Genomic DNA, 14,107 nt, shown 5'->3' with positions numbered 1-14,107 from the left:
TCCCTTTTCTTTAATAAATGATCAAAGCTTTGTCCGAGAAGGCTGAAATCCTGACATGGCCTCTGCAGTTTGTAAAGTCCCCAGCCCATACAACCTTCAGAAACTTGAAAGGTCATCCTGGTGCATGTGAGGTCTTCAAATAAACCCCTTTATTTTTATAAATTTTCACATTCTAAAAGACTTAAAGAGCATATTGCAGGTTAGACCCCCCCCTTAAACCAATGCTTAGAAATATAATGTAGGAACAAGTTTTTCTTAAAATTATATTTATAAATATAAATTTATAAATAAGACTTCCGTTTTTGGGAGAAAATTTTACTTCCGCATCGAAAAACCCTTAACGGAAGTGACGTAGGCAGAGGGAGAGCGGTCGGTTTGAACAATAGGAAAACAATGGATTGTGGTGCTGGTTCTGACCCCGAGGGAACTTTACATGTGTATAATTACAAATACGACAGACCACAACCGTATAACTAGGAGTCCATTATGCACATTAGAGAGCAGAGAGACACCAGGAGGAGAATTGATGGCCAGAGGAGAGAGAAATTGAGCTGTGGTGTCAGGACAGTCAGTGCAGAGTTGGTCAGAGACTGGTGGCTTAGCTTACTGTATACGCATTAGCTACGGATATGCTTACATCACAACATCGTACAGATTACTACCATGTATCATGCAATAAAAAAACTAGTATTGATTATCTAATACATGTCGGAGTACTGATACTTACCAATGACAGAATATATAGAATATTTAGATTGACTACAGTAACATTATGACACAAGTTTGGTGAGAGAACATACATTTTATTAAAAACTGACTCATGAAAGTCATGACGTCAATTCTTCCCCTCAACAGCCAGCAGATGTCACTATTTTGACTGTATCGAATGCTTCGAAGCAGTGCATCATTTTCCAGGCAACTTTGTCAAAGTGGTTCAGTGCTTCAGAAAGCTTCGGTTTCACCACCACTAGGCAAAAGTTGCAATGATGGCTAAGGTGACCCATTCAATGGGTAAAATAATAATAAATAAAAGTCAGATAGCCAGCTTTACAGTGTCACATTTCATTGATTAATTTGGTTTTCCTGTTCAACCACTAGATGGCAACACCAGACATAAAATATTCATACTATTCAGTATTTTTTGTATAGCTAGGCTATTTAAATGTCTCAAATACAATAAATTTGGTTCCACAATAAAACACACATTAACAGATACATTGTCATCTAATAGTTTGCCCATGAAATCACATTTAGCACAGTCTACAATTTATAGCCATCATGGATGCCATAGCGATAATCAAATCAAATTACACTATCATCAAAACTGTAATTAATCAAAATTTTCCAGAACATATTCAGTTTATATTTGGCTGGCAATATGCAATCAATACAACTATTTACAATTCAACATTTGGAGAGTACAACATAACACAACTCACCATTTAAGAACACACTCACTCATCACTTGTATTGGAATTTAGCTCGCCTCTCTTTCAAGCAAGCAAAGCGATCAATCACCCTCTCATTGAAATCAGGCATGTTCCTGACAAGTTCCCTCTCCATGGAAAGCAGGCCCAATGCATTCAGACGTTCCTGTCCCATTGTATTTCTCAGGAATGTCTTGAACCTCTTTAAGGTGGAGAAACACCTCTCAGCTTCAGCTGTTGTCATTGGAGTGATTATGAGGATGTTCAACAGCGCCACAGTCTCAGAGAAGGTTTCCTGGAGGTTGTAGCTCTGTAGAACCTGGTACAGAGCCAGTGCACTGCAGGAGCCCCTGAAGTCTGGACTTTCGTAGATGAGAGAAAGCTCAGTCCTGAGCCTCTCCTTGTGTAGCATGGGGTATGCCCTCATGGTGGTATTCAGAGCCTCTTCAGGGAATGTTTTCAGATGCCGGTCAAACAGCTCTGCCTCTAGCAGCACGGCACTCACAAGGTAGCTGGTGAAGGAGAACCTGTCTTTGGCATGGCCCAGGATTGTTTCACAGATCTGTTAAAATGATAAAAATGTATAGTCAGTAACACACAATTGTAAAAAAAAAAATTCTACTGGTGTTGGCATGAATGTGGCCATGATCTACTGTATCTACTGTCTCACAGTTCCAAAGTATGCATTTTATTATTCATGCAGACTTATTACTGTATCCTTGTGTGAGTATAATGGACAAGTAATGGGTGAGTAAAACAAATGACTACCATCCATTACTGAATTACTGAAAAAGAGATTGTGACTTTATCACTTGGTTCCAACACTTGAGTATGCCTACATCATTGGTCAGTAGTGAATGCAGATACCTCTTTTGACAGCCTCTGCTACTCTTGTTCATAAGGCTCTCCTTGATCTTGTGGTACCTGGTGCTTCTTGCTGCTGCTGTTGAGAGGAGCTTTGGTCCCTGAAGGGAGACAGATCAAAAGTGTGAGAATATGATGACAGTATGTCAATGCCATTATCAATAATTACTCTCTTTAAAAAAAACAGTAATACTAGTAAGTAATAAAAAATTGCCGCGAAACTCTTTCATTCACCAATATTTTGTTATGATACGCTAGTGCTATTCCCCTCTGAGTCCGGGGGTTAGCGGTTATCAACACCCGGGGTCTGTAGGTTGACCTACTGACCTCTGACCTGGACGATATCATCTCCGACCGCTGCCCGGCTCATTCTGATAATAGTCATTCCGCTTCGGCATTCGGGTCCATTTTTAGTGCAACTAGCCAGAGCTTTAGTAAGTCTAGGTTGCGGAGAGGAAGCTGAACTTCGTCCAGCTGCTCATTTTGTTCAGACAAGTCGGACACACGCAGAAACGAACCGTAGCATTAGCGATAGCAACAAGGCGCGCCGCAGTCGGAGATGACATCATCCAGATCAGAGGTTAGTAGGTCAACCTACAGACCAACAGCTAACCCCGGACTCAGAGGGGAATAGCAGTAGCGTATCATAACAAAATATTGGTGAAATTAACGAATTTTGCGGCAGATAATGTGTTATTTAGAGGCTACATTGCACTGCCCTGTGTACTTGCATTATACAGATATACGCGGCTCTCAGCTGGATCTAATTTCGTTGGAACGACTTGTAATGACACCAAAGTTATCTGGGTGAGTAAATGATCGTATTTTATGCTAGAAATAAGGTCCAGATTGTAAAAAACGTTTATTATCCATTAATAATCAAAAGAAATATACCATCTGACCCATTTAAAAAAAAAAAAAACAGTGTTATGAGTATGAAAAGCCTCAGAGTTATCAATGTCCTGTATCAAATCATGAATGCTGGCAGTGAATATGCCAACAGCTTCCTCCTTGTTGATCTTCTGGAGGGATCTGGAAAGGGGAGCCGCAGCAGACGAGGACAGGACAGTGCTGCACTCTCGCACTCTCAGAGAATCCATGAGGAGCCAAAAATGCTGACAGACATGAAAGACATATGTGAAAGGCAGAAGATTACAGTACATAAATAACACAAGATATACAAACTGAAATACAAGTTATGATACTTTTTCATCAGAAATCACAAGAAGACCCTTACCTGCTTTATTTTTGCACAAGTTCCCTCCTGCGTCTCAATGTTTCTTTCCGTTGGAGTTACTTACTTCAGTTTCTCCACAACAGGCTGAGCAGTTAGTAAATAGAGACATAAGCTGGCTTTGGCACACAATGAACTTGTCAGTAGCCCTGAAAAAAGAAAATTACCTATTAATTTGCACCATGACACATCTTGGGCTGTGCCTGGAAAGTTAGGATAATAAGAGGTCAATCTTTATACAAATATGTAACTTAATACATTCAATGGTTGGTTTACTACATATACCCTTGTCCAACCTGCAATCCCATACAACAGCTCTGTCACAGAATGTGTTCAAGTGTGTTAAAAATGGAGGTCAGATAGTGTTGGAGTTGTACCGCCTGTATGCATATAGATAGCATATATAACTCGAAAAATTGTATTTCCTGCGAAAATACAGCGTGAATGCTGACGGCTGAAGTGATTTCGGAAATCTGCTGAATGTGCTGGAAAACACTTGCCTAATGCATAAAAAATGCATACAACTATGAGAATGAATGGTCAAGAATTTGCAGAAAAAGCTGTCTTTTTTCAAAAGCTGAAAAGTCAAAGGCGGAAAAGTAATAGGTTCAAAGAGCTTAAAAAGCTGAACATTTTGATAATTGGATGGTTTCTCTAGCTGAACATGAAGCTGAATATTTGAAAAGGATGAAAAGGCTGAAAAGCTGAAAAGTAATAGGCTGAAAGAGCTTAAAAAGCTGAACAGTTTGACAGCCAAACAGTTTCTGTAGCTGCATATGCTGGAGCAATAGCAGAACCAAAGTTGAAAATGTCCCCATAAGAATGAATGGGAAAACACCTCCCAAACTCCTGCAGGTTTTGAAAAAAGTGTAATGGTTATGGCCAAAATATGTATACAGTGAGTAACAGGAGACATTGCTGAACCATGTGATGTCTTTTTTATTTCTGTAAAGTGAAAAATGAGGGAGCCAGAGCGAGAGACAAAACCGGTACCGTCTGCTCCACTCCAGAAATTTAGGCTCAAAGTTAACACTGCAGCTTATGGGGGAGTTGCTGGAGTGCTTGTCGCTCGAGGGCTTCTACAGCCAAAAGTTTAAGTCCTACATCTGAAATAAGAACATCACCTGAAAGCCAACAAGATTTCCTACATTTCTATGTATATATTGTCTATGTGAAGTAAAAGCTGTGGGACCCAAATCAAGATGAAGAGAGTTTTTTCTCAAGTTTTTGCAGCTGCTCTCCACTCTAGCGATGATGTCACCCACTCTAGCTCACGCAAATGTTATAAAACAAGACTTACAAGTGGCTGTTCACGTTCAGCTGAGTCTCTGTCTGATCCGTTACTGTCTCCTGCCGGGGCGGCAGCACCAGCAGCTGCTGACAGACAGCGGTCCGGATGAGGCTGTCGGCACCGAAGGCACCGCACCGCACCGGGGGTTGGAGGGGAGAGGGGGGCGGGGGGTCGCACAGTTCTTGCTTCGGAATCCCAGTTGAACTCCATCAGATCGCTGGAGTGATAATCCTCTGGTTTAAACTGAGCGACACACAACCGAGTTTTTCGTAGCTGACGCAGAGGTCAAGCCCCGTCTCTTCAGCTGCACAACACGCACCCAGGCACGGAAGATAGCACCGTTTTTTTTCTGGTGGACCGGTGGACTCGATGTCGTGACAGGCTGGAGTTTGTGAAACCACCACAAACTGAATAATTTACCATGTCCATGATAACGCAATCCAAACCTGCTGTAAACACACTGACTCACGATAAGACGACCGCTCTGACAAATAGCCATCTGCTCCCACACTAAGCTATGGCAGCTGCTAGCATACAACTCCCTCTTGTGACGTAATATGATGCGATGTTGGGAAAAAAAAAAGAGAGAGACAGAGAGAGTTTTTAGGCGCTGTGCTCACTTTTTCGGTTAAATTTGTGCTCTTGTGTCTTGAAAAAACATTTCAAATCCTCACTCAACTTTTCAAATGGTATTTTTCACACATTACATTTATTTTGTAAACCAGTATAACCTGCAATATGAAAAATCCTTAGGCACACTTGTATTGGGGGGTCAACCACCGTGCAAAATTTAGGGTCTCTAGGGTCAAAGGGGGCCATTTAAGGCCAAAAAAGACATGTAAAACTGTTTAACAAAAATATCAAAACTTTATTCTAAATGAATACGATTTGAGTATGTTGCTCAGCTAAAATTGTAATACAAGAACATTTTGGTCCCATAATTGGAGCGTTCTTCGCTTTCCTAGTGGCCAGCAGTTGTGAGCTTTTGGAATAGATAACAAGTTTCAAGTCATTCAGTTTGTTGGAATGGTGAGCCTCATTTGGTTTAAAAATGTGAAAGTTTGAAGGCCCGCCTACCAAAAAGTAGATGTTTAATCAAAGCCAAACCAATGCTTATCTACTCATCTGGGGCTACAGAACAACATATCAAAAGCTCAGACTTCCACGACCTCTATAAAAAAAATGCTATAAATTTGTCAGTATGTCAGAGGGTGTAACACCCTTGGGTTTTTGAAAAGGACCTTTTTTCTAAATGACTTATATTTTGCTTTCGTATTCTTGTGTAGGGGCCCCAAGACAACCTCCATGCAAATTTTGGGGTCTCTAAGGTGAAAGGGGGCTGCATGGCAGCCAAAGAGACAGGGGGTATTAAAGGTGAAAAAACAGGATTGAAGGGATTTAGCCAGATTTTTATGTTGCTCACTTATAAGTGTCATACAAAAATATTTTTGTCCCATAATGATTAGAGCTTTCTAAAGCTACTTAGCTTTCCTATTCAAAACACTCTGTACACATTCAGGATGACAAACTCTGTTATTCCTCTTAATCTGCACACAAATGCACCAGTCTGCTTCGAGTCGGATTATGCTGACCACTGGGGCATACCTTTTATGCAAGAGTGTTACTGTTCTGTGCATGTTTAAAATACTTTTATTAAAACATGTTACTGTATATCCTACTGTATAGCCTCCCCTTTCACCCCCTCCATGCCCCCGGCTTTACTGTGCGGTCCCGGCTGGTGGAGCCCCCGCTGCACCATCCACCGGGCCGCCGGTAATGCTCCACTGTCACACCAACTGGGGTAAAAGTCCTCGCAGACATTTCATGGGACACATAAATAATCAAAGTGCACGTGCAGCTAGTGGAAACGAGCCAGGAAAGAGCATGCATGACAGCGTGACGTGAGCATTTCCTCAGAATGATTGACATGTTGGAGGACAAATAAGATGATCCACCCGGGGTGCTGCATTTGCAATGTTATAAAAGGTTGGCCACCAGAAAAATATCTATGACCCAGTAGGATTACAACCTATATGGACAAGCAAGTTAATTTTTTGCTGGAAATCCAATATGGCCACCACAATATTAGCCCCTGTATAATTGAGGTGAATAGGGCAAAAATTTAAACTAAGAGATATATCCATGAAACTTCACAGGTTGATCACTGACATGAATAAGAACATCCTTTGTATTGGAGGTTTCCATGAATATATATTTAAATATGCAAATAGGGCATTATTTGATTACATTTGCCTTAGCCTAACCCTAACACTGTAAAGTAACTCGGATTAATGGGTAGTCGGACTTTTGGGTGGTCGGACTGACGTATGCTCCCCCAATTCTGTATGGAGGCAATTTCCCGAGCAGCATCAGAAATCTCTCTAGTGAGAGGGAGAAGACAGACTTCAAAGCTAAGGCTGTTAAGAGAGGACTCAGGGTGGGGGAGGGGATGCCACCATAGGATGCCACTCAACAGGCTTAGAAACTGACCTTCAGTGTCACTACAATGAGCTGCCAGAGCTAAAATATCAGTCTTTCCTAAATATTGTCTCAATATTCAGCCTTCCATGATAAGTCATTTCTTACAAGTTACAAAATTTAATAGAAAAGAAAAATTCTAATTGTATTTTTTATTTTATTTTCAATAGTAATTTAAATATACATATCTGGTATAAAATATGTGAAAATCCCTATTAAAGATAAACAGCATTTAAAAAGTTCAGACTTGTGCTGCTCTGTATCTCAGATTGAATAAGTGCCATACTACATGCTCCTCTGAAAGTTCACAGTCAGGTCAGGTGCAAGTCAGGGTGGGGGAGGGGAGCTTTCAATGCACCTGCACCTCCAAACTCCCTCCAAAAACACTGCTGCGTTCAAGGCAGGCAGGAATTACTGATTTCCTGGAACTGAATAAATAATGATTATTAATACATGTTTAACTTCTTAATCCCTTTATGATTTGAAATTATTTGAAGATAAAAAAATATTTTAACTCATTTTTACTAATCAAAACCATCCCATGGCTTGCATGACTGAGAATATTAAGATTATTTCATTTTTAATAGGCAGTTTTCGTAGTATTCACTCTGCTTAAAACTATATTTGAAGTAATTATTTAATATGGGAGTAATTACCTCAATCTGTAGTATTTTTGCATTGAAACATTTGATAAAAGTTTCCTTTCAATTTGAGGCCATAACAGTAGTGAAGTTTCCCACTGCCTGTGAATGCAATCGGAGAAGCGGATCGTGCAGAGAAGTTGACTGAGGACTGGAGGTATGTTTGCGATACTATTTTTTTTAAATTAATTTTTGCATGTTATCTTGTCGACATTCAAATTACCCCATTTACTAAATGTTTGAAACCTTAATTACTATCGTCTATTGTATCCTCGTAGCATGAAGTCCGCGAATAAAGCCAAGCCGTATTAGGTCGATTGTAAAGTTACAAAATACATAAATTACGAGATTGAAACAAACAGTGAAAGTGATTCAGATTTTAATGATTAACATCTGTGATAGACTGCCATGAGCTGTTCTGATGGCACAATCCTTTGTGCATATGGTGGCATGCAAGGTTAGCCACAACCACTAGCCACAGCTGTAGTCACCATGGATTTTATTTCAACCAGTATGTAACAAATTACATTTCCATGCTCAACGCTTTTTTTTTTAATGTCGACTTACTCGATTGTGATTTTATACAAAGACGTATTGAAAATGTCAAGATTAAACTCTGCAGGGGACGTCAGCGCCGTTTTGGGAGGAACGCGCATAGTCAAAAATGACCTCCATGTGTTTACCAAACCACACCTTGACCTTGTTGGAAAGCGTCATGAGGTCAAAGAAAGATGTGAATGAGAATTCAAAAGGACTGAACTGTCTGCGGTGCTCAGAGAATCCGACTACACTATGTCTTCGGGTGTTATTGACATGGTCTGCGAAGGAACAGAAGCACATGGCTAATTCATATGCAAAATAATGTCATCAGACTGTTCGGACCTTCTCTTGAATTATAAACTGTAATTATAAACTTGAGAGGCAGAAGAAACTTTCCTGGAGAAATATACTTAACCATGGGCGAAACTTTAGTTTCAGAAGTGGGGGGGACACAAGTAGGAACGGCAAATTTGTGTACGCATAGCGCGTGTTGTGTTCTGTAACGCTGTTACGTTGGAGTGTCACTAGATGGCACCACTGAATAAGACAGGACTATGTATGTAGGTGAAGAGAAGAAGAAGGAGCTGTTGTTATGAAGCTGTACTTCCTGCTGAAGATGTTGAGTAAAGTCCCTTGAGCTTACAAGTTGGTTTTCATTCTTCACTACACCACAGTGCGCTCGATTTCTGCCTGCGTAGAGCTTAAATCATGCCATTTCTATTTAACCCTAGCCTACTATTTTGTCATTAGCCATACTGCCAGTGGCGGAGCGTGGGTCTCAGCACAGAGAGGGAGGAGCATTCTCGATGGGCCCTTGTGATAGTTATTTAAACATTGCATTTATTCCATTATTTAAACATGCTAGTCACACTAAATATTTCTGCAGAAGACAATGCCACAGATCACCCCCTCTGACACACACACACACACAGGTCACTGTCTGAGTCAGTGGCTACCATGTCTAAGCCATGTAGCTACCATGTTAATTGTAGACTGTCTGTGTCCATTTAATGTTTGTGTTGTACCAAAGACATGGTAGCTACTGACTCAGCCAGACATCAACCTGCTTGAGCTTTCAGCACCATAGACAGTGTTGGTCACAGACTGACAGTCAGACACAAATCAACTCAACTCAGTAACCAATCACACAAGCAGCTCCATGGCTCCATGTTGTCCCTGTGTGATGTTCAGGACAGGTGAGGACAGTCTGAGGACAGAGAGCTCTGAGGTTGAAGTTTATAATTATGAAATGCACCGTGAGACTGTGACAGGTCTGTACGTCTTGACCACATGTCAGCTGTTCAGCTGTAGTAGAGGAAACTCCGCTGTTCTCAGCTCCACCGCAAGGAGCGCTTTTATTTTTATTTTTATTTATTTTTTTAATTTAGCTCCGGTAGCGACCCGGCTGAAATGCATGAGGATGCGCGGATCCGGTGTATTTATCAAGGCTTGGTCATCCTGCTGAGGCACCGGGTTGGTTTGAGTTGCGTTCATGAAGCCAGTCTTTAATCTCGCGTCTCCAACTTGTTCAGAACGCTGCTGCCCGATTTTTAACAGGCACGTCCAGGTGTGAACACATTACCCCTGTGCTGTCGTCACTCCACTGGCTTCCAGTTCGTTTTAGAATTGATTTTAAACTTTTATTGTTTGTTTTTTACTCCATTAATGGCCTGGCTCCCTCCTACCTGTCAGAGATTTTAACTGTCCGCGATCATGGCAGGGCCCTCCGTTCTTCCGGCCAGCTCCTGTTAGAGGTACCAAGGTCAAGACTTAAACAGTGGGGCGATCGTTCTTTTGCTGTCACAGCTCCCAGGCTGTGGAACAGACTGCCCCCTGACATTCGCACCACTACTGACCTCAGCCTTTTTAAATCGAAGCTGAAGACACACTTTTTTAGATTGGCATTTAACTCTGACTAGGGTAGTCCTGCTCTTAGGTGTACTTATTTTGCCTGTTTTTTACTTAATGCACTTTTGGAGGGCCTTTAACACCCTGCAGCACTAGTAGTACTTTCTTGTGTTTTCTTGCAGCACTGTAGCACTTTCCTGTGTTTTTTATGTATTGCTTTTATGTATTATTTTATTGTTTTGATGTAAAGCACTTTGGGTACCGTCTGGCTATTGTAAAGTGCTATACAAATAAAATGTGATTGATTGATTGATTGATTAAGTTAGAGGCTACTTTCAAACTCGTTACTCACTGGTCGTCAGCGTTTTAGCGATCGTACAGCCTGAGGCCAGTATACAACAGGTAACGGTGTTGTTGTCTCTTTTCACCTCCTCTCTTCCTTGTGTGATCAGTGCGCTGCATACACGTTTTAAACAGAGATGGCTAAGCGCCTGGTTTAACATATTAGTTAGCTAACGTTAGCTACAATAGTGTATAGAGTAAAGTTAGAAATACCAGTAATGACTAATCAACTCACATTTTCTTTCTTCCTTTTTAGTCCCGTTCCAAATAAGGACTTTAAGTTGAGCTGTCGGCTCCTTTTCATCTTTTTGCTGCTGTGCCGCGTCCTGTCTGTGTCTTTGATTGAGCACGTAGTGTGAGGGGGGCTTCCGAGCGGTCAGTTTACGCAGGGTTTCTTGTTGTTTTGCAATTACAGCCTGTGCCTACTGTTAGTTTTCAAAGTGTAAAAAGTGGGGGGGACAAAAACATGATTTTGAAAAGTGGGGCGGACATGTCCCCCCTGTCCCCAGTGGAAATTGCGCCCTTGTCTTCATAGCAAACAAGTTTTTACCTGGAATTTAATTCATTAAGGGTGAAAACTGGCTTATGTCAAAAATGAGCCTTTCAGAGCGAGAGGAGCCTATTTTTGTCTAAGCTGCATTTCACTGAAAAAAGGTCTTTCAAAGAAGTTTTCTAGCCTGAACAGGTTGAATTTGGATCTTCTTCATGGCAAAGGAGTTTTTACCTGGAATTTAATAGATTAAGGGTGAAAACTGACTTATGTCAAAAATGAGCATTTCAGAGCGAGAGGAGCCTGTTTCTGCACTGTACAGTAGCCTAAGCTGCATTTCACTGAAAAAAGGTCTTTCAAACAAGTTTTCTAGCCTGAACTGGTTGAATTTGGATCTTCTTCATGGCAAAGGAGTTTTTACCTGGAATTAAATTCATTAAGACTGAAAAGTGGCTTATGTCAAAAATGAGCGTTTCAGAGCGAGAGGAGCCTGTTTTTGCACTAAGCTGCATTTCACTGAAAAACGGTCTTTCAAACAGGTTTTCTAGCCTGAACTGGTTGAATTTGGATCTTCTTCATGGCAAAGGAGTTTTTACCTGGAATTTCATTCATTAAGGCTGAAAAGTGGCTTATGTGAAAAATGAGCGTTTCAGAGCGAGAGGAGCCTGTTTTTGCACTGTACAGTCGCCTAAGGCTGAAAAGTGGCTTATGTGAAAAATGAGCGTTTCAGAGCGAGAGGAGCCTGTTTTTGCACTAAACTGCATTTCACTTAAAAAAGGTCTTTCAAACAGGTTTTCTAGCCTGAACTGGTTGAATTTGGATCTTCTTCATGGCAAAGGAGTTTTTACCTGGAATTTCATTCATTAAGGGTGAAAACTGGCTTATGTCAAAAATGAGCATTTCAGAGCGAGAGGAGCCTGTTTCTGCACTGTACAGTAGCCTAAGCTGCATTTCACTGAAAAAAGGTCTTTCAAACAAGTTTTCTAGCCTGAACTGGTTGAATTTGGATCTTCTTCATGGCAAAGGAGTTTTTACCTGGAATTTAATTCATTAAGGGTGAAAACTGGCTTATGTCAAAAATGAGCATTTCAGAGCGAGAGGAGCCTGTTTCTGCACTGTACAGTAGCCTAAGCTGCATTTCACTGAAAAAAGGTCTTTCAAACAGGTTTTCTAGCCTGAACTGGTTGAATTTGGATCTTCTTCATGGCAAAGAAGTTTTTACCTGGAATTTAATTCATTAAGACTGAAAAGTGGCTTATGTCAAAAATGAGCGTTTCAGAGCGAGAGGAGCCTGTTTTTGCGCTGAAAAGTGGCTTATGTGAAAAATGAGCGTTTCAGAGCGATAGGAGCCTGTTTTTGCACTGTACAGTCGCCTAAGGCTGAAAAGTGGCTTATGTGAAAAATTAGCGTTTCAGAGCGAGAGGAGCCTGTTTTTGCACTAAACTGCATTTCACTTAAAAAAGGTCTTTCAAACAGGTTTTCTAGCCTGAACTGGTTGAATTTGGATCTTCTTCATGGCAAAGGAGTTTTTACCTGGAATTTAATTCATTAAGGGTGAAAACTGGCTTATGTCAAAAATGAGCATTTCAGAGCGAGAGGAGCCTGTTTCTGCACTGTACAGTAGCCTAAGCTGCATTTCACTGAAAAAAGGTCTTTCAAACAAGTTTTCTAGCCTGAACTGGTTGAATTTGGATCTTCTTCATGGCAAAGGAGTTTTTACCTGGAATTTAATTCATTAAGACTGAAAAGTGGCTTATGTCAAAAATGAGCGTTTCAGAGCGAGAGGAGCCTGTTTTTGCACTAAGCTGCATTTCACTGAAAAAAGGTCTTTCAAACAGGTTTTCTAGCCTGAACTGGTTGAATTTGGATCTTCTCCATGGCAAAGGAGTTTTAACCTGGAATTTAATTCATTAAGGCTGAAAACTGGCTTATGTCAAAAATAGACGTTTCAGAGCGAGAGGAGCCTGTTTTTGCGCTGTACAGTAGCCTAAGCTGCATTTCACTGAAAAAAGGTCTTTCAAACAGGTTTTCTATCCTGAACTGGTTGAATTTGGATCTTCTTCATGGCAAAGGAGTTTTTACCTGGAATTTAATTCATTAAGGGTGAAAAGTGGCTTATGAAAAATGAGCGTTTCAGAGCAAGAGGAGCCTGTTTTTGCACTGTACAGTCGCCTAAGCTGCATTTCACTGAAAAAAGATCTTTCAAACAGGTTTTCTAGCCTGAACTGGTTGAATTTGTGTGGCGGAGCGCTGTTGAACGCCCGTCATTTCCTGACCGGCGCGCTCTCTCTCTCAGAGAGTGCCGGTGGGGCGCCTCATTGTTCCGGCAGAGCCAAGCTCCTTATCACCTGTTTCCCCGCCGGCCGCATGTCGCGGTCCAGCAGTGACATAAACTTTTTACCCTGAACTCTGTTCTCCCCTCCGTGGGTTGTCGAGGGTGCACACTCGGCGCCTACGCGACACGTACACACACACACACACACACACACACACACCTACACACATGCTCACCTGCTGTTGCTGCGGAGGTCTGTCTCGGGTTCACGGGCCGAACCGAGGCAGTTCCGGGCCACGTCATAAGTAGCGCACTGTGGCGTGCTTCCATGGGTCAGGCGACCATGGACTAAACTATGTGTGTTAATTGTTTTGAAATATTGTTAATGTATGTGTTCTGTGGGAAAAGTGGCACAGCCATATGAGGGGTTATTAGTGCCACAGTACTGGGGTTATATTTAAAGGGGTTCTGTTAGTTTTGTGCTTTGTTTCCCAGTTTATGTTTCTTAACCCCTGTGTTTTGTTAATTGGTTTGCCCGGGGGAGGGGCCAAGGGGGTTTTTAAAGAGAGCTCGGCTCACTTGAAGGAAGGATTCGGCTGAGTGGCATGTGGATAACAGTTGCTGCCTGTTCCTTGTAAATATTTTTTTTACTCTGTCATATTGTAAATATTCCTGCG

At 41.4% G+C, this 14,107-nt stretch overlaps 1 protein-coding gene across 2 annotated transcripts; it reads right to left on the bottom strand.

The window, feature by feature from the left end:
* Window positions 1-788: 788 nt before the first annotated feature.
* LOC311253798 (uncharacterized protein) lies at window positions 789-2,604 on the bottom strand. 2 transcript variants are annotated; one of them, XR_014621910.1, is made up of 2 exons: window positions 2,295-2,604; window positions 789-1,989 (listed from the first exon to the last, which is right to left on the bottom strand). XR_014621910.1 is itself a non-coding variant. In XM_084384272.1 (2 exons), the coding sequence occupies exons 1-2, from the start codon at window positions 2,445-2,447 to the stop codon at window positions 1,462-1,464; spliced, it is 624 nt and encodes a 207-aa protein (XP_084240398.1). In that variant the 5' UTR covers window positions 2,448-2,604; the 3' UTR covers window positions 789-1,461. The 2 variants fall into 2 exon arrangements, 1 of the variants encoding a protein (XP_084240398.1); XM_084384272.1 differs by having other exon boundaries at window positions 2,352-2,604.
* Window positions 2,605-14,107: the final 11,503 nt, after the last annotated feature.

The sequence above is a fragment of the Pagrus pagrus genome (assembly GCF_965226575.1).
Source record: "Pagrus pagrus genome assembly, contig: HAP1_SCAFFOLD_45, whole genome shotgun sequence".
Lineage (NCBI taxonomy): Eukaryota > Metazoa > Chordata > Actinopteri > Spariformes > Sparidae > Pagrus > Pagrus pagrus.
This window is presented reverse-complemented; position numbering and strand designations above follow the sequence as displayed.